General features: G+C 37.8%; 2 protein-coding genes across 3 annotated transcripts; both read left to right on the forward strand.

Moving 5' to 3' along the window:
- Positions 1–357: 357 nt before the first annotated feature.
- LOC127799996 (probable beta-1,4-xylosyltransferase IRX9H) lies at positions 358–9,461 on the forward strand. Of its 2 annotated transcripts, none has more exons than XM_052334345.1 (3): positions 358–1,666; positions 8,439–8,702; positions 8,803–8,965. In XM_052334345.1, the coding sequence occupies exons 1-3, from the start codon at positions 891–893 to the stop codon at positions 8,816–8,818; spliced, it is 1,056 nt and encodes a 351-aa protein (XP_052190305.1). In that variant the 5' UTR covers positions 358–890; the 3' UTR covers positions 8,819–8,965. The 2 variants fall into 2 exon arrangements, with proteins under 2 accessions (XP_052190305.1, XP_052190303.1); XM_052334343.1 differs by having other exon boundaries at positions 376–1,666; positions 8,439–8,688; positions 8,803–9,461.
- Positions 9,462–10,333: 872 nt separating this feature from the next.
- On the forward strand, positions 10,334–20,186 carry LOC127799765 (ubiquitin-fold modifier-conjugating enzyme 1). Its single transcript, XM_052333991.1, has 3 exons — positions 10,334–10,800; positions 10,887–10,948; positions 19,873–20,186. The coding sequence occupies exons 1-3, from the start codon at positions 10,468–10,470 to the stop codon at positions 20,000–20,002; spliced, it is 525 nt and encodes a 174-aa protein (XP_052189951.1). The 5' UTR covers positions 10,334–10,467; the 3' UTR covers positions 20,003–20,186.
- The last annotated feature ends 1,249 nt before the right edge of the window (positions 20,187–21,435 follow it).

Raw genomic sequence — 21,435 nt, forward strand, 5'->3', positions numbered from 1 at the left:
AAAAAGAAATCATTGACTCAAACTACGGTGCCTAGCTGCAATTTACCTAAAAATATATTCCAATAACCAATTTTTTTTTTTTTTTGCACCCCAAATTTTTTTTACATTTTGATTTGAAAAATGTTATTGCTTGAAACACATTTTTACCTTATTTACTATTTAAATATAAAAACAAATAAACAGAGACATAATGAAATTTCCACATAAAAACATAATTTACCAATTGTGACACGAACTTTTTGTACATAAGCAAGCCATCGTTTAATTCGGCAATATGATGGAGGAGGAGGAGTAGAAGAACTGCGTCTTCTACAAAATTCAAGAAGCATTGCATCGCGGTCGAACGAACAAGTTCATTTCACATTTCGGTGTCATTTCTTTCAATTAAACGAACATCCCCCCTAATGTTGTTGTTATTATAATTATTATTATTATTATGATGTAAGCTTTGTCTTAGTTGGAAAGAACACAAGGTAAGCTGAAGGGAGCCCCTGTCTGTTTAACAAGATTAATCATCATGTCGTCACCAAGAGACATGATTAATTTCTATCAGACAATGATCTCAGAAAGGAAAGCCAGCGTGACGCGTTCCGCCTCCGCCGCAACGACGCGCCTGCCAGCTATCTAGCGCCCCCCCCCCCCCCCCCCCTCCCTCCCGAAGAGAAGAAGAAAGATCGAAGCCGCTTTCCATTTCCGAATCCTCGCCCAATCTATCTCAATCCATTCCACTCGCCGCTCTTTGCGATTTCAAATCTCAATCGAAACTGCCAAATCGCGTTTTCTCTGCTACTTGATCGATCTCATCGCTGGTTTCTATATTCGCATGATCTCTGTTTTTGATTGAACTTTGAAGTGAAAAAGTCGATTCTCCATGCTTTTTACTCTGGTGAATGGCTTCGATCAGGAGAACTCTGTCGCCGTACCGTGACCGGCCGTATCAGAACGGCGGGGCTGCGTTTCCGGCATCGTCGCAGTCTCACAAGGTTCTGTCCACCGGGAAGGGCTCGGCGACGGGTTCCACGTTCACTGTTGGGATCCGCCAATTCCTCGATGGTCTTTTCCTGCAACGCCAATCTCGGAAAGGGCACCATACATGGAGGAGATCGTTCTACAGGTGTTTATTGTTCTTCTTCCTGGGGTTCTTACTAGGTATGACTCCGTTTGGCAGCGTTGATGACATCCGGAGCCATGATTTCTCGTTCGAGATCAAGCCGCCGGCGGTTAATGTTCAAGAGGATGTTGACAGCGTAAATGTGGATATGGTGGAATTAGGAGCTAAGAGGAGATTTAGTATGAAAGAGAGGTTTGATTTTGTGCCGCGGAAACCATTAATTGTTGTGACGCCGACGTATAATCGGGCGCTTCAGGCTTATTACTTGAACAGATTGGGACAGGTGCTTAGACTTGTTCCTCCGCCGCTGTTGTGGATCGTGGTGGAGATGAACTCTGTGTCGATGGAGACAGCAGAGATGCTGAGGAAGACTGGTGTTATGTATAGGCATTTACCGTGCACGAAGAATTCCACAAACGTGAAAGACAGAGGTGTTCACCAGCGGAACACTGCGCTCGAGCATATTGAGCACCACAAACTGGATGGGATTGTTTACTTTGCTGACGATGACAATATCTATTCGTTTGAGTTGTTTGAAGGTCTCAGAGAAATCAGGTACTTGGTCTTGACTTTCATCATAACGTCTGTCACATATGTGATCTTAAGATGTTGTACAAATAATGCATTTATTTTCTTCCTAGGGCTTTGAACTGTTTCTGATGCATCCTCAGGTCAAAGAGTGAATTTTGAACGCTAAAGCAACTTTAGTACGAACCCAAATTATTTCAGGAACACCTACCAAACAGTTAAAAAGCCAAGCCAATAATGAGTCCAGTGAAGAAGAAAGTTTTGGCTGGGACTAGTCTTTAATGTCATTAGATGAAGAATTGGTGATGAAAAATCTGTAATAAACCATATGAACATGCCAAAAATTAAAATACATCAAGGTTACAAGCTTTAAATGCTTGAAGATCAATTGTGCTAAGACTGAGGTTGAGAGTCTTCAAAATGTTTTTACTCCTCTTTGAGTTACAAAACCAGTCCAGACACTCCAAATGTCAGAAATTCGTCCCTATTTCAAAATGATGGTAAACCCCTTATATATTTTCAAACTAATTATTAACTGTTTGTGTTCAATTCGTGTGAGAGCCTAAGTGTCATACCATCTGGGCAGTGATCCCACACTCAGTGTTCGTCCAATGGCTTCTAAAAACTTGTAACAATCTGACAACAGTCTCACGGGAGTCCTAAATATGTCATTGTTGAAGAACAGTACCCCGTTACAGAATGCTGTCTCTCAAGATAATTTACATTTCAAATATCTTTTCCTTGGCTATTCTATGGTATATTTGTAACTTCTGAGCATGAGAATAGTTATACATTTCAAATTGTAATCTCAATGGCATGACATTATATCTCTTAATGTACTAAAACAATTATGTGACAAGTTCACCTAAACACTTCCTAACTGAAACTCTAGGTAATATGGTATTAAATCAAGAAAGGAATAATGTAACTGTTGAATTTGTTGAACTCAAATTACTTGGAGATAGACAAACTAGAAACAAGGTGTTTTTTTTTTTTTTTTTTTTCTGTGGAATTTCCAATACAAGCTTAGATTAACAAAAACCATCAAGGTTGGACTGTAGATTAGGAAGAAGAAGAAGTAATGTAGAAGCTGGAATATTAGATGAAGAAGAGGAGCAATGAAGCGCTAGGGAGTAGAATTAAGAAAACCACCCATATAAGGGTAGAGAATAGAAGAAGGAGAAATAGCTTAGAGGCTGGTATACTAGATGAAGTAAAGATGGGTAACAGAGAAGAAAGAGTAGGAGGCGATAAGTGAAGAAATGAGGAAAAGAATAAGGAAGGAACAGGGAGAATGTGAGGGGGAGTGAAGAGAAACAGCTATAGTCAAAGTTCTCCAGTACAAAATATTTGATAGCTTCCCCTCTAGAAATACAGCTTTGTGATACCCTAGTGCTAGTCTTGGTTCCTCCAAAACCTTTTTGTCACTGACTCATTGCCCTTTAAGTGCCAGTGATCATGCGATGTACATGTGACATAGGATTGGTGCTGACATCCCTTCATTATAAGCTATAATTCAAACAAGCAAAAGATAAGCTTCAACTACAAATAAAAAACGTACATTAAAGAAAAAGGAAAGAAGCCTCAGCTGCATCTGTTTGTTGTAAGATTGATTTTTGTTTGTAGATATAGAGCTTGAAGTATGTGCTTATTTAGGATATGCTTCTAGTTAAGAATAAAGGATAATATTTATGCATTGAGCGATGCTAGGCATTAAAGCTTGATTTATGGAGTGGGAAAATCTGTTTCATCCCTTTTTATATATGGAGCCTGATAGCTTTTTAGTTGCAATTTTAATCTTTAGTTTTGTTTTTCAACAATTTGTGTGCATAGTTGTATACATAAAATGTGCAAAAGAATATCTGCACCTCTTCCATTTACAATACCTGAATTCAGATTTGATCATGATTCCTAGCTAGAAATTGTATTACTTCATGTTCTGCAGTATGTACATTTAAGGAAATCAATCATCAAGTAGAATTTTGTATTAGGACTTGTGGAGGAGACATTGAGAATTTTCTATTTATAATTAGATTATCTCAAGGATTTGCCCTAAGCTCTTGCTTCTTTGTTGTGATGGCTGAACTCACAATGTACATCTAGTTGTTTATTTCTAGACATTATTGTCTTAATGTACAAGACAAAAGAAGATGCTACTATTAAGATTGAATTATGGCAGAACACCTTAAAATCTAGAAGTTAAGTTAAGCATGTTAAAAATAAATTTAAGGAATGTAAGTGCAGTGAAATTAAAAATGTGGATGATGTTGTGATAAGAAAATTTATTAGATGGTTATAAGCCATCTTTGTTTTACTGGGCAGAATGTTAGGTAGTTGAGTACCAACATGTGCAATATATCTGCACAATTGAGATGAGCATGTTATGTAGATGTATAGCCATATAAGAAAAAATAGAATTAGAAACAAAATTATAGGTAATAAGGTTGGAATGATGCCTATGGAAGTTAAAATGTTGGGATGTGATTAGAATGGTTTGAATATATGAGAATAAGACCAATAAACGCGCCTATAAGCATTAAGGGCATGGGAGAAACTTGTGGCAAAAGAGGTAGAGGAATACCAAATAATACTTGTGTCAGAAACCCTTAAAACATGACATGAGGTATAATGGGCTTATGCAATAAGATTGGAGACTTGGAGTGGCACCTATTGAAGATAAAATGTTGGACTCATGATTAGGATGATTTGGACATGTGAGAAAATGCTTGATAGAAGCATTAGTGAGGTGAGTGAATGAAATAGAACAAATTTGTAGCTAAGAGGGAGGGGAAGACCAAAGAAAAATTTGGTGGAAAATCTTTAGACCAAATATAATGGCCTTGCGAAGGATATGGGCATAGATAGAGATGGATGGGGGTCTAGAATTCATGCAACCTACCCTACTTGGTGGGGTTATATGTAGCAACATATAATAATATAATAAAATAACAAGCTTGATTATAAATGTTTATGTTCATAGACATTTATATAGTGTAAATAAACAGAATATATACAACATGGTGTAATTATATTTTTTAAGAATTACATAATATAAAAACATAATATTTTATAGAACTATAACATAGTTATTTATAAAGTAATTATGCACAAATATTTTAATATATAACTAGTATAAAGCATATAATAATAATAATAATATAAACATACAATTAAATATGTGAACTTCAATACATAAACAACTGCATTTAACATTTATCTTATAATTTATCCCACTTTATCAAATGTGGGGAAAAAAGTCAACAAGATATATATTTTCCCAATATAATTGTCTCCTAAGGAATGATCTCCAGATAATTAGATCTCATCATATCCTATCTTGTGAACCAAATGCATGCTTTAGATATTTGATAATAAAATATTTGAATGTAGATGTAATTATATTTTCATGTATCCTTCTTGCTTGAAGCTAAATATTCAATACTTATAATTTTTGTTTGTAGACATGTTGTGGTGGATGGTAAAGCAGCTGTTAGGGCCCTTTGGGAAATAATGACAGGCACCGAGGAGTCACCTTACTGTTAGCGATGGGGAAGGGACAGATTATCTAGAGAGAATGGAAATCGACCCTTGGTTTAACATGGAGGGAAAAACCCTGTTTTAAGTGGAGAAGTTATCATTGGCATGTAGATTCACCTCTTTCTTTTGAAGGGACATTTGACAATCCATTTTGTAAATATGTTAGTGAAACAGGCTCTTTTGGAATGGAAAGGCTAATATAGGTGCAGGTAGGTTTAGTTGAGCACTTTGCTGATCCCTCATAAAGCATGTCTTATTTAGGTGCTTCCTCTCTCTTTTGGGTGGTTAAGACAAGAGCTCCTCAAGCCGGAGTAAAGGACAAGTGCCTTGAAGACATGGCGAACTCTACAAGCACACTGATCCTTCTGGTCCTATGGAAGAAATACTTGGGTTTGCCTTAACCTAGGTACCAAGGAGATTATTGTGAATACAAGTCTAAAGACTTAGAAAGCAAATGAGTCTAGAGTTGCTCAAGGCGTATCTTAGTTGTGTATGCTCCATGAGGAGGCGCTGAATCACTTACTACTTGAGAAGGTAACTTATTTCATTTGTCCTTGTGTCACCCCAAAAGATTGAGTTGTAGATTAGCATAGTCTAGTGTTCGACATTCAAGAAGTTATTTTAGCCTGGGCCAGGTTGAGATTCTAATAGTAATAGTGGAAATATTAATAAGGGCTAATATGGGGTTCCAGGATTACATAATATCTAGGGTTCTGAGCTTATTATAATTATATAGAATTCCCAGGATTGCATAAAACTTTCCGCTTTGGGTTTATTTACAGTTTCATCCAGAAATTCTAGAGATTACATAAATTCTGGGTTGTGAGCTTATTTATTGTTATGGCTAGAAATTTGTTGTATTTTAGATTTATGTCACCATTTGGCACAAGATTATGTTGGGGGGAGGGAACCTCATACATTACCAAAATCTGTTAGTGCCCTAGCGTTTTACAATTTGATTAGCAAGTTCTGAAACATGGTACACTTTAATTCTAATATGGAGAATTTAGCTGTCCTAGCAATCTAAACATTTCATATCTATTCTCTTAAATATTTTCTTATGAAGGAAATAACCATACACAAGTATTAGAATTTTGGATTGAAAAAATGCTAAAAATTGACCAGCACTCTTTGAGAAGTATGTTGTAAAATTAATTTGAAGAATAACAAAGTAGATTGTGTCTTAGCAAAAAACAATGGATCGTGTTATTTCACTGGATCCAATTCTTAAAGAGACATTCATGGAATGTATTGCAATCCCATTCCCACTTTCATGTACTAGAACAATCTGCATTCCGCAGGGAGACCATGTTTGCCACTCTACCTCCCTACATCTGTTATGGATGTTCATGTGGACATGTGCATGTATATGCACAGTTGGAGCACTGGGGAAAACAGGCATATAAGTTGCACTAATAAATGATTAACCTTTAACCACTCCTACACTACTATCTTATGTTATTTAGCTATTTTCTTTATGTCGAATGCTTTTGCTATTATTTTCTATCGGATTGAAGCAATAGATTTCAGAACTCCCTCTACTATCATTAATGGGCCATCTGTTCATCTGTTCACATGTAAAAATACATGTAAATCACAATATGATTGTGAAGGGATAGTAATTGAGCAAACTGCCTTTCGTGATATAATATAATGTGCAGTTTACTGTTTAGTGGAAGGAGTGGAAAAGGTTGAGCTGGGAGATAATGATTTGAACTCTTACCACTGATTGGCTGGATCTTATATTCATTAGTAAATAAAAGAAAATTATACCAGTTATTAGCACTCTAAGCACAGATGCATATAGGTTTCTATATATGCATGTTATAGGAGCACAATTTATGCCTTTCCTTTCTGAATACATAGTTTGCGTTATCAGACATGCAATGGTTTATGTTCATAAGCCCAAATGTCTTTTAGGAAAATAATAAAATATAATTTTAAGCAATTTTCAGATTTGTAAGAACATCATGTTTTGTTCCTTCTCTAAGCTACAGGACATTTGAAAATATTCTGCACAAATGTTCAAACAAATTTGGTTAATAGTTCTCATTGCATGTTACCTGTTGCTTGTGGATTTTTCCTTCCGCTAGGTCATTCTGTTTTCTTGATTGTTTATAGCAATATGTCATGCATTTCTTAATTTGCACCATTGCCCCTTCCATTGTTTGAATTACTTGATTGGATATACTCATATATGACCTGTTTTGTGATATTAGCTAGGGATCGGCCAAAATAACCTATTTGTTTTTATTGATAAGTTCATTCCTATTCAGTTATGACAAATATATGACCTTTAATAAACCTTTTCCGCCTTTTGAGTTTGGTTTCTCTCTCTCAGTCTCTCTCTCTTTCACACACACAAATTTTATGACACTGCCAAAATATAGTCAGTTTGAGAAAAAATTATAGGAAATGGATTGAATTTTGCAAGCGAAAAGCAGTTTATAAGTCGTAAACTTTATTTGCATAATGTGTCTAGAGACCAGTGAAAACATTAGAATGAATCGAGCTGGAAATGGAAGCATACCCCAGAAGTTTATTTTTCAATGGAAATAGGCTATTCATCAGCCATGAAACAGAGTGTGAATGAACATTTATCAGTGATGAAGCAAGGAAAAACAAGCTTTTGGTTTTTCCTATGGAAACAAATGCTTTTGGTTTTTCCTATGGAAACAAATGCTTAGCAAGGTGGCACACCTCCTATTTTTATAGGTGTAGAAGCATGATATGTCGGGAAGCTATTCTTCTTGTGTGGGAGATAGTGTTGCTACTGCATTTGAAACTTTCATCAAATTGGTGCAGAATCCCACTACACGTACAAAATTCTGTACTATTTTGTTTTGCTTTGATCTTGAGAAAATATTTCTTCATTGAGGGTTTGAATGAGTCAACAAAGGAACTGTGTTATTTCTTACATTCTCACTATCTCTGCCATAGGAGGATCTGCTCATTTAGATACTGTTCCATCCATATAAAAAAGAAAATAATCACACTTTAATTCTGTTCCAATGAGAAAATAATGAAATTGACTCTGGGATTAGCCGTCTGTGGCTTTTAAGATTTTGTATTCTGTTTGTTACACTGCAAGAGTCGAGAAGGATGTTAGACCTCCCTTGCAACAGGTTATTTAACATTTTTCATTTGTCTGGAACATCGCGGGAACATCAAAAAGGGTGCACATCAGTCTTATACATACACTCCTTCCATTTTCTGGTTGATTTTGCCCCCTAATTCATTTTTTTGTACTTCTGATTGTTAGCCGTTTTGGCACCTGGCCCGTTGCTATGCTTGAACAAAGCAAAAACAAGGCGATACTTGAAGGTCCAGTCTGCAATGGGACTAGAGTAATTGGATGGCACACAAATGAGAAGAGTAAAAGGCTCCGAAGATTTCATGTTGACATGTCTGGGTTTGCATTCAACAGCACCATATTATGGGACCCAAAGAGATGGAAACGACCCACTTTGAATCCAATTCGACAGTTGAACACTGTGAAGGAGGGTTTCCAAGTATATATGCCCAAGTTGCATATTCTGATCTTTTGCGTTACATTTTTCTTAGGATTCATGCAGACTTGAACTTGAAACAAAAGACTTACTATCATTAACCTTGGCATTCCACAGGAAACCACATTTATAGAACAAGTGGTGGAAGACGAAAGTCAGATGGAAGGCACGCCCTCTGGTTGTTCAAAGATAATGAACTGGCATCTCCATCTGGAAGCTCACGCACTTGCTTATCCTAAAGGTTGGCTACTTCAGAAAAACCTTGACGTTATTCTCCCGATCAAGTGATTTACCCTTTAGTCTCAATGCTGAGATCCCAGGAGAGGTTTTCCTCGTCAGTTTTGTTGATGCCAATTTCCGATCCCAAACTCATTGGCTGCCCAATGCGGGGATTTGCCTCGACATTTTGTTACCTTCTTTTTACTCACGACTATATGCAACATTTGAGCATGCCAGCAATGAGCAAATAGATGAGGTGGTGTTGCTGCTATATGACCAGAAGGCAGAGTACCGGGTTCTCTAGGCTGCCAAATGAAATGCCCTCTAAACATGGAGAAGTCATAATTTTTACTGTAGTTTCTTTTGTTCAATGCTCCGTCTTCTGCAGAATTAGAATTTCATTATTTGTTGTAAAGTTTTCTCGTGCTTGTCAATCGCAGGGTGTAATTGTCTCCTAGTTTTCACAATGAGTGGATTTTTTCTATACCGTTCTGAAATTGAAGTTGCTTGGCTACATTCGTCGAGTTTCAAGATATATACAAAATTCGTTTTTCTCATTTTTTTAGCCAATTTTCTAATGAGCTTCGTAGCTTGGATAATGGATATATAGTTACTACATTTTTTTTTCAGTCTGGGATCGAAAAATTATGGAAGTAACAAACCTCCACTGGAAGTAACAAGAAAAGGAAAAAGAATGCTTCTATGCACTAGGATCGTTTTGGCGGTTTTGCTTGGCTAATGAGTTGGATTCTTTTCTTTTTTGTTTGTTTTATAAAAGTAATTTGTATGTTTGTGTTGGTTTCTAGTTGTTGATCTTTTGATCCTGTCTTTGTTCTTCTTCAATCCCTCTGTAATTTACAAAGAAACACCAGAAGGATTTTCCCAATTAAAGTGGAATAGAATTGATATTTATAAAATTTCTATAAATGAAGGTTTTTTAAAAAGTAAATAAGTGAATCATAACAAAATGATGGCATAATTCCAAAAACATTGATATAAGTCTCACAAAATCGTACTTATTAATTAAGTCGAATAAGTAAAATATCTAATATGCCATTATCTTTAATTTTAGTATTTATTTGATTAAAGTCTTACAGGGAATGTCCATAATGTTATTAAGTTTAAAAGATATTTTATTTTTTTAATAATACTTATTAAAAGTAAAACGTTTTTTTCTTTATTTTATTTTGTGTGCCAAAAATTTACACAAAACTTTTATAATAACATATATATTTAGATGAAAATTAACACATGATATGATAATTTTATTAATTTGATATTGTTATTAGACACGATAATTTTTGTCACAAGAGATAAATTTATTTCACGTGAAAACAATTCAAAAATCATAATTTCTAAGTATCTTTGAATTTTTTTTTTATAAACACATTTATTTGATTCCGGAATTGTATTCCCAAACCAAACCCAAACAATAAAATGAGAGAAGGTGGGGAGAGAGAGACAGAGAGAGAGAGAGGGAGTTCTTCCGTAAGTGCGCAGAGTAATTCCGAAGCAGCACTGAGACAGAGAGGAGGATCCTAGGGTTAGGGTTTGGAGGTGAAGATGGAGACTTGGGATCCGAGCACGAAGTCGACGCTGACTCAAATCCCGTTACTCTCGACCAAAGCCGGCCCGCGTGACGGCGCTGCCTGGACGCAGCGGCTCAAGGAGGAGTACAAGGCACTGATCGCCTACACCGTCATGAACAAGTCCAAGGACAACGACTGGTTCCGCATCTCCGCCGCCAACCCCGAGGGCACCCGCTGGACCGGCAAGTGCTGGTACGTCCACAACCTCCTCAAGTATGAATTCGACCTCCAGTTCGACATCCCCGTCACCTACCCCGCCACCGCCCCCGAGCTCGAGCTCCCCCAGCTCGACGGCAAGACCCAGAAGGTTTGATTTTGAGACGGATTGGCCCTTTTGTTTGTCCCCGTTGTTGATTTTATTATAATTTGATGTATTTGTTTTCGTGGTTACAGATGTATAGAGGAGGGAAGATATGCTTGACTGTGCATTTCAAGCCTCTCTGGGCCAAGAACTGGTATGATTTTATTATGGTTTCTTTTGAATTCCGTTAGTGCTTCTTGGAAGGTCTGGATTCCTTTCACGTGAATGGGATGTGGACGTGCAATGTATGCATTGCAATTTGGATTCAAGAGTGAGTTGTGGCTTTAACCAAAGTTTCACTCCCCTTTCTCATCAGGATTCATTTTAGGACAAAATCGTGTGGTCATATGGATGTGTCTTTATGTCAAAGCGGACAATATCTCTTGAAGGAGACAACCATACTTTGACCGCATCATATGGCACTGTTTGTAGGAACCACATATCAGCTCCCCTATACATATGGTTCACTCTTTATTTGGGGACTTGTGTTGGGGAGAGACAAACTTATATCAGCACAAGTTAATGGTGAGTTGTGGCTTATATATTGACCACTTCACTTCCCCATGAGGGTCCTTTTTAAGACAAATTTGTGCAGTCACTCCCACATGCTTCTGCATCAAAGCAGACAATACCTTCTATGGGATGCAACCATATTTCTTTTGACCACATCAATTATATTACATAGTGTTGCCCATTTTTATTGGACTAAGCTTTGCATTTACTCCCTCCCTCCCAATATAACTTCCTGTCCCTTTTCCAGTTCAGATTCTCCCTATCATGGTCTTTATACAAAAAGCTACTACAGTTTACTTTCTCTATTTCTTGAGTTCCAATTAAATCTTGGAGGTTTAGTTACTAAGTAGAATTATTGATACATTATGATTATGTATAGAATAAAATGTGATGAATATTACCTTTTCCAATTTTTTTAACTATATTGAGATGTGAAACAAAATAGAAAAATTCACTTGTGGGTAGAATTTTCTAAAATTCTTCATGGGTTAATAAAATTTGAGAAATGAGTACAGATCAAAATTTATGAAGTGAGTGTTAGAGTAGTTTAAATATCATGTTCTTTCTCTCAGCTATATGTATGTTGTTCTTTGTATTTTTCAGTTAGCTTATTTTCAGTTAGCGGCTGTTTGTTTGTTTCTTGTTATGAGCGGTTGAGCTGTCTATTTAAAGGCAACTCATCTTCAGAATCTATTGAGGCTTGATTATTTTTCTATCAGCTAGAAATCTTTCTTTCATTCTCTTTGGTTTTATTTCTGCTCTAGCTGTTTCTTTACATGGTATCAGAGCCACGATTTGAAATCGATGGCCTCCAATCAAACTCTCGATTCTTCCTCGTCTCCCTCTCCTTGTTCTTCATCTTTGTTATCGACGGGATCTCAGTCGGATTTCTCGTCAGTTGCTAAGGCGTTGAATTTCATTCCGATTAAACTCAATTCCAGCAATTATATTTTTTGGAAGGCACAAGTTCTTGCTACGGTGTGTGCCTTCGATCTGATGTCGTTTCTCAATAAAACGACACCTCCTATTAAGTTTCTGGCTGCATCCGATGGTGAAGAAACGGAAGTTAATCCAGCATATTTGAGCTGGATTCGATCTGATCAGCTTCTATTGGGATGGCTGTTCTCAACAATTGATCAAGAGGTACTTGCTCAGGTGATTCATAGTGAGTCATCAGCTGAGGTATGGAGTATTCTAGAAAATTTGTACTCTCGCCAAACTATAGCCAAATCCTTTCAATTAAAACAACAGTTAAGGTCTATGAAAAAGGACTCTCTGTCTATAAATGATTTCATTCTCAAGATTAAAACAGTCGGACACACTTTGGCAGCAATAGGTGAACCACTGAATGATAAAGAATTGTTGCTTGCCATTCTTAATGGCCTAGATCAAGAGTATGAGACAGTTGTTAGCCTTATTACATATCAAATGGATGAGATCGATTTGGAAAAGGTACAATACTTGTTATTGATGCATGAACAAAGACTTTTAGTCAAAAACTCCATTGTCAATTTTGATTCGGTCTCTACTATGCATGTAAATGTGGCTTCAATGCCTTCTGCTCAGAATTATAATTTTGGTAGCACTCGAGGAGGATCATCTCAGTGAGGAAATGGATATGGTAATAGAGGAGGAAGAGGTCGAGGTAGGAATTCTAATAGGAGAATTTACTGTCAGTTGTGTGGTAAGCCAAGCCATTTTGTGGATCGGTATTATCATCAGTTTGATAAAACATTCCAGCGACCATCAAATGCAAGTTTTGGCAGATCTGATGGTGGTAATTCACCACAGTTTGTTACTCAGCCTCAGTTTATGAATCAAAATCCTTCAAGAGCCTACTTGGCCTCCTTTAGTGATTCTAACGGGGTCTACACTAATGATATGGCTTTAACACAAGCCACTCACTATTAGGGGTGTTCAAAAAAACCGGTGCACCGCGGAAATCGGCAAGACTGAACCGAACCAGACCGAACCGGTCGATTTTTTTGTTTTGCGGTCGAAAATGGTTTGAAGGCTGTCCAAACCGCGAGGTTCGCGGTTTGGACAGCAGGCGGTTCGGTTTTAAACCGAACCGCCCAGAACATAAAAAAAAAAATTAAAAAAATATATTAATATATAAACTCACCATCAGCCCCGTGCAACCCCCTCCCCCACACGCAACCCTAATCCCTAATCGCATTCGGCAAAGCCGCCTCCCCCACCCGCAACCCTATTGCAATCGGCAGTCCCCTCCTCCACCCGCGCAACCCTATACGGCAGTCCCATCCGGCCCTTCCCCACCCGCGCAACCCTTCCCCAGTTCCTCCAATCGGAATCATCCATCAGTAGCCCACACCCACGGTTCCACCGTCGGCTACGACAAATCGAGGCAGATGAGAGGAAGCTCAAGTCGAAGCGGAGAAGAAGCCCAGTAGATCGAGGCAGAGGAGATGAAGCTCGAGCCGAAGCGGAGAAGAAGCCCAGTAGATCGAGGCAGAGGAGAGGAAGCTCGGGCAGATCGAGACAAAGGAGAGGAAGCTCGGCAGATCTAGAGCTATCTACGAGACATAGCTGTGGCCGAAGCTCGGGCCAAAACGGTTCACCGATCTCACCAACGAGGATCATTCAGTGTTAATCTACTTCAAGTTTAAGGTGAATATATATATATATATATATAAGTATCACATTCATTGCTACGTATACTTACAATGCTAAGAAAAGAATATCGACAGACTTTAATCATGTAGTGCTTTAAATGGTATATATCCTTCATGTATATACATGTGGCATGCCCCTTCCTAATCCAAAAGCTCAGTCGGAAGGAAGGAACCAACAAAAATTCCTGATAATTTCTTTTTGAAGCGGACAGAAAGGGAAGAAAATTGGAATCTAGCTTTATTAAGGCACTTTAATCATGTAGTGCTTTAAACCGCGGTAAACCGCACCAAACCAGACCGCAAATGCAGTGCAGTTTGGTGCGGTTTGGCCGCACCCAAACCAGACGGTCTGGTTTGGTCGGAAAACCGCACTAGCGGTTTGGCTTGCTGAAAATGGTTCAGACCGGCCAAACCGCACCGCAAACACCCCTACTCACTATGGTAGTTCTTCTAATTCTTTCACACCTGACAACTTTACCGCTTCTCCTTCTCTTCCCGATTCAAACTGGTTTGTTGACTTTGGAGCAACTAATCACATCACCTCCAACCTCAATAACCTTTCTTTACATGCTCCCTATACTGGTGGAGACAAAGTTGCTGTTGGCAATGGTAAGCAACTTCCTATTAATCATGTTGGTACCAGTTATTTGTAGTCTCTACCAAATTTAGTCCTTCCATTATCTAATGTTCTTCATGTTCCTAGTATGAAGAAAAATCTGATTAGTGTATCTCAGCTTACTCATGACTATAATAGCTGAATTTGATTCCAATGTTTGTTTGATTAAGGACAAGGCTTTCGGACTAGTGCTGCTTCGGGGACACCTTAAGAATGGGCTTTATCGGTTGACTCCAGCATCTTGTTCTGCTGGTGCCAGCATTCTTGCTTCATCCCTAGACACTTCTTTGGTTTCTTCTGCTTTTCCTTCAAAAACATGTAATAAACTAGATACATGTACAAGGTCAAACTTACTTTGTCATGAGTTCCCACATGTTGTAAATGCTGTTCAGCATACTAAAATTTGTCAACAATGGTATGATAAGTTGGGACATCCTTCAATGAATGTACTCAGATCTATATTGAATAAAATGAGAATTTCTTGCTCAGGTTCTGATTTGTCCTTTTGTGATTATTGTAAGATTGGAAAGTTAAGTCAGCTTCCTTTTTCAAGTCATGATATCACTGCAGTTAAACCCTTGGAATTGATTTATTCTGATCTCTGGGGACCTGACCCTATTTTGTCTATAGAAGGCTATAGGTACTACATCATCTTTGTTGATGCATACACTCGGCGTCAAAGACCCTTTGACGTGGCATGCCACCTGACATTTTAAAATATTTTGAGTGAGCCCCACATGCACGTGTGCAAAAAAGGCTATTAGCACGAAAAATCCAAACTTTTTTCACATTTTTGCGATTTTATCCAAAAGTTTCAATTTTGGCAGTAAGGTTCCGATTTGATCAATTGGTTGCAATTTTATCCATGACTTGGATTCGATTTATTGGCGTCTAAGACCTGTTGATGTGGCATGCCACCGGACATTTTAAAACATTTTGAGTGAGCCCCACATGCACGTGTAAAAAAAATAAAAAACTAAAATAATGTTAAATATATGTTATATGTGTGTGTGTTATAGATATATGTAGTCCTTAAGACCGCCACACACTCACAACAAACTACCCCTCAAGAACTCACTGATTATACCTCAAACAATATACACACAATCACTCGATAGGAAGAACAAGAATAGGAATCGAAAAACAGCAACAAGATACACCAGATTTTATCCTGGTTCAGTCTCATAAATGAGACCTACATCCAGACTGCTTTAGGCCCATGAAATCTCCACTATCTTGACAACTTTACAACAATTATATGAACTAGGAAAACCCTCTCTTTTCTTTAGTCTAAAACCCTAGACTACCAAGAGAAGAAACCCCAACAGAAATACATAATCTCTCAACCTAGCTCACTTGCTCAACCCTTACAAGATATTCCTGAGATCTCACACCCACAACCGAGTTCTCCCAGCCTCTATTTATAAAGCATAGAGGCGGGCAAGGTAGTTACAAACAACTGCCCTAATTGACCGATAAACTAACTAACTAACTTCTGGACAGTTATAAAACAGAGAGGAAAAACCAGTACATCAAGTAAACTTACGCTAACAGATTTTATACAAGCATAAAATCTAAGTACATAAACTATTCTAAAACAAATGTCTTCACAATATATTTACAAAGGACGACGACAACGGAGGACGAGGACGGCGACGATGCTGGGCTGGAGGTGGCGATCGATCTAGAAGCCAGAGGTGGTGATGGAGGCCGATCTGGAAGAAAAGCCGAATCTGGAAGCTTGATGGCTGATCGTTGACGTTGATAGGGCTGGCAAGAGCAGAGGGCTGTCGGTTGCTTTCTGTGAGGAGGCCCTGAGCAGGAGGAAGCCCAGATTGGTGGTCAATCTAGCTTCTAGATCGGTCGTTGTCGCTATGAGCCGGAGCAAGCCCAGATCAATCGTCGCCTCCAGCTTCTAGATCGGTCATAGCCGTCGCCGTTTGTCGTCGTCATCGTCACCGTCCTTCGCCTACTTCCTTCTCTCTGTGCATATATATATATTTAATATCATTTTGTTTTTTATTTTTTCACACGTGCATGTGGGGCCCATTCAAAATGTTTTAAAATGCCAAGTGGCATGTCATGTCAGTGGGTTGTGGATGTCTTTTGAATCGGATCTGGATCATGAATAAAATTGCAACCAATTGATCAAATCGGGATTTTATTGCCAAAATTAAAGCTTTTGGATAAAATCGCAAAAATGCGAAAATGTTTGAATTTTTCATGCTAATAGGCCTACTTTTTTACACATGTGCATGTGAGACCCATTTAAAATGTTTTAAAATGCCATGCGGCATGCCATGCCAGCGGGTCTTGGACGTCAATGAATTGAATTCGGATCGTGGATAAAATTGCAACCAATCGATCAATTCAGGAGCTTATTGCCAAAATTGAAACTTTTGGATAAAATCACAAAAATGTGAAAAAGGTTTGGATGTTTTATGCTAATAGGCCTTGTTTTTTTTTTAAATATAAATTGGATGTGATTTGTTATTGTTGTTGCCTGCATAAACATTGTAGACCCTTGGGTGGGGGTTACTCGAGGGTGGCACACCTAGGCTCCCCCCCCTCCCAACGTAAGGCTTCGGCTAGTGTTATTCATAGTTGTTAAAGGCGGGCTTAGGCACTTACCTAGGCGCAAGGCACCTTAAGGCGCCAGTTCAGCGCCTCGCCTGGGCCGAGGCGAGGCGATTTTCAGTGAGGCGCGCGCCTTGCATGGTGAGGTGCCAAGGCGAGAGGCGTGCCTCATGAAACCTAGGTATGAAACCTAAGTTTTAATTAAAATCTAGGCAGCCCAATTTCTTCCCTCTTCTCAGTTCCAACATGTATACATTACAACATATTTATATTTCTTTAGTTTAAGTAAATGTCCACATTTTCTTTTATTTATATTTTGCTTTTCATTTATTTTAATACATAAATATAAATAGGAAAGTACCCTCCATTTGGATTTAATAAAAATATCTAAAAAATCAAAATCCATAAGAATAAGAAAATAAAATTTTGATTTTAGTATAAACTCAGGATTTAGCGATTTTACCACCCCCAAAATACATACCTATTATTTCTTGAAAAATTCATTAAAAATCATTTTAACAACAATGAACATTAGCTATTAGAATACTGGGAGATAGTTTTTCAAAATGAAAACATTTTTTTATATGTCTCCTTATATAATGCACTAATCTTCCAGACTTAGAAAAATAACATTTTTCAAAATGAAAACATTTTCTTGATTGAAGGGGATGATGAAGATATTGACCTTGATGTTGATGATCTTATTGATGATTGATTAAAACTTCTTTATTGATTGTGGACTTGTAGTATTTATATGTTTGTTTAGAACTTTGTATGATGATTGGTACTTGTTTGAGTTTGAGACTTTAAGTTTGAACTTTGATGATATTTCTAGTTTAGAATTTGCATAAATGAATCAACTTTGATGATGTTAGTTTAGAATTTGCATAAATGAATCAACTTTGATGATGTTAGTTTAGAATTTGAAGATAATGAATCATTAATAATATGCATGTGTTATTATTGATAATTTGATAGTTTTTTTTATGATTTTACAAGATTTTGAGTTTTTTTTCTAAAATGTGCGCCTCGCTTCGCAAAGGTGTGTCTCGCCTCGTGTGCCTTGCGCCTTAGGCTCCAGGACTCTTTGCGCCTCGCGCCTTTCAAAACTATGGTGTTATTAAAGGCGTGCTTAGGCGCAAGGCACACCCTGGGCATTTGAAAGCCTTCCAGGCGAGTGCAGACGAAAAGGCGCGCCTTAGCCCAAGGCGCCTTAGGCAAAGGCACGAGCCTTGGGCTTTTTAGTTGTTTTTTAAACTTTTTATTTCACTGTTTGTTATTTTATTTAATTTTTTACTATTTAGAGTTTAAATTTATTGTTTCAACTACAAATTTGACAATAAGTAAAAAGGCTATTACTTCAAATGCTCTAATTGAATTTGAATTAGATGAAGATGGATAGGGAGAATTGAACAAATTCAAGACATGCAATAATAAAATGCAACATTAAGTCACCAAAACAAATAAATATGCAAATTCAAGTCTAGTATATTACCTATCAAAAAAATGTATGAGACTATCATCACATTTCTAAACCATAGAAATCATCCAACAAGAAGAGTAGATGATGTGGAAAAAGATATTAGAGATGATGTTTCTAATGATGAAAATATAGAATGTTTGGTCTTTAGAGTGGTTTTTTTTTATAACATGCTTGTTAAAATATTATTAGAAGTTAGAACTTATTTTATACATTTTCCTTCTACTAGGACATATATTTTTATTTTATTTTATTTTTATTAACTTGCGCCTAGTTCCACCAGGCTCGCGCCTCGTCTTGTGCTTTGCGCCTTAGGCTCCAAGACTCTTGTGTGCCTTGGGCCTTTAATAACATTGGCTGTGGTCACACCCCAAGGCCCCCAAGTGATCCTCACTCGAGGGTGCCATGGGCACACTCGTGCCCCCACTCTCGTGCCAGTGCTAGCGCTCACAACCGAGCGCCCTAGCGCCCCAAGGCCCCCGAGTAACCCTTACTTGGGGGTGCCATTGGCCTTCTCGTGCCTATGCTCGTGCTCCATGCTCCTTCACCCTTGCGAGACCCGATCATTTCAGTTCTCTAGATCATTTCGAGTCTCTGTATCATTTGTAGTTTTTAACATTTTTGTATTTCAATTTTTCATAAGCGCTAATGGCTCAGAGATAACGAGGCAGATGCTTTGGAGGATGCATGCCATGTTGAAGCTTCTACCCCCGTAGTAGAGATTTGTGTTCAATACTCCATCTCTTGAGAGCGTAGACACAACTCCTTCATGCGCTTTCAGCTCTCGAGGGGGTGGGGGTTCTTCTTCTTCTTGACTTTGGTGATACTGGCTGAGGACTCAATGCTTTACGAGAAAGATCTTCAAATTCGCTCAAGAGTGTTAGGCATGGACTTTGGTGACTGCGCTCGATGTTAGCTCATATACGCGTCTCTATTTCATCAAGATGGGCATTGGCACATTGGGAACTTTCCCCAAACCAATGATCCTGCGTAGGGGCTTGTGGATTTTAGTTGACTTCTTAAATGGTCAAGATTTGATGATGATAGAAAATCAGGATGGCCATCTATGCCAATCTGTCCAGCGGTATCCATGTTATGGCATTGTGCTTGGCTAGCTGTTTTATTTTTTATTTAAAAAAAGAAAACTTATTTTCCGTATCAGTTCAAGATTTTTTAATCTGTTTCCTCTATTGGGAATACTGAAATTATTGGCGACTTGTTCTGATGGCTTTATTTCTTATTTTTTGTTCTGGCAGCCCTAGGTTTGGTATTGCACATGCCCTTTGTTTGGGTCTTGCACCATGGCTTGCAGCAGAGATTCCCATTCTTGTTGACTCTGGCATGATTAAGCACAAAGATGATGTTGCCTCAGCTAGCGAATCTTAGTAATTATACATATATCATTGAGAGTATAGCATGGTGTTTAATTTTTCGTAAAGATCATAGTTTGGGCAAAGAATAAGTATCAAAGAGTCAATGATCTGTGACTTGCTAAATTCCCTATCAATTCGAACCGCTTCCGTTATGATTGGAAACACAAATATTTGAAGAGCTCATTGCATTCTGAGTTTGGGCATCTGTTATCTCATGCCAAGTGAGAGAAACATCTTTTTGCCTCTTTTATGCTCGGTGAAACAGGAGATAATCTGATTACATCCTAATTTATTTTTCTTTAAAAGTGATTCTTGTATACATGAACATGAGCACTGTGTTATTCTTAGAAATCTCCCAGCAATTAATTTAAGAGCATCACTTGGCTTCCATATGGTGGCGGCCGCATGGTCAGAATTGAGGAGGGTTGAAGCAAAGATTTTGGTTAATTACAGTTGGATCCAGTCTTCTTTCTTGAACGTTTAATTACGCCACGTATCTAGATCTTTCTCAAACTAAAAAGCATGTCTCATGTGGAAGGCCCAATTCTTAAACGGTGACATTTAATATTTTTATAAGCCCTATCGGGCTTCATTTTCTAAATCTAGACGCAAATGGAGAACATAGACATGACCAAAGCCTGTACGATCAAACTAGTAATTAATTGATGAAACCTTGTACCCAAAGCCAAGAATGTCGGACTTAGCTTGCGGTAATAGGATTTCCATATTAATTGATGAAACCTGGTTGATGATGAACTAGACGTATTACTTGGTTGTACCTAATGACTCAACTCATTTGCTCTGAATTTTATTTAGTTTAAAGCCGATGTTTAGATTAATCATTGAGTGTTTTAGAATGTTATAATTTGAAACTCTTCACTGTTTTTTGAGTAGAAATAATCCCTTCCTGTACCATATTATTTCTTGGTAACATTATTATTATATGTTAATGAGACACTAATACAGGCACATAAAATAAAATAAAGAGAAATTACTCTCACAAAACTTGAACACATAAGATCCCATTTGCCAACTAATTTATTAGCTTGGTGGTTCTGGTCCAAATTTAATCTAGAGCCATGCTAAGTGTAACTGGCAGACAGTGCCACCAATAGTATGTGATCACTTGCTATCTGTAGTAAGTTCATCATATTCAATTGATTGAAATGACAAAAAAGAGAAAAGAAAAAAAAGGAGAGATATGTTTGAAGAAAAGTGTGAAAACAAGGAAGATGCGAGGGAAAACGAACATCAAATAATATTGTCAAGTGTGAGTAGGAATATTGGCCACGCCTTTGATGCAAAAGTAGTGGCAGATGGAGAGAGAGGAAATCTAAAGAAAACAAGCCCCATCACATATCCTCACCTCCCCCTTCCCACCTTATCCCTTTCTTTCTATTCACATCTCTATCACCTCTGCCTGCGTATCTCAAAACTCTCCATTTC

This window comes from Diospyros lotus, chromosome 4 (assembly GCF_014633365.1).
Source record: "Diospyros lotus cultivar Yz01 chromosome 4, ASM1463336v1, whole genome shotgun sequence".
Lineage (NCBI taxonomy): Eukaryota > Viridiplantae > Streptophyta > Magnoliopsida > Ericales > Ebenaceae > Diospyros > Diospyros lotus.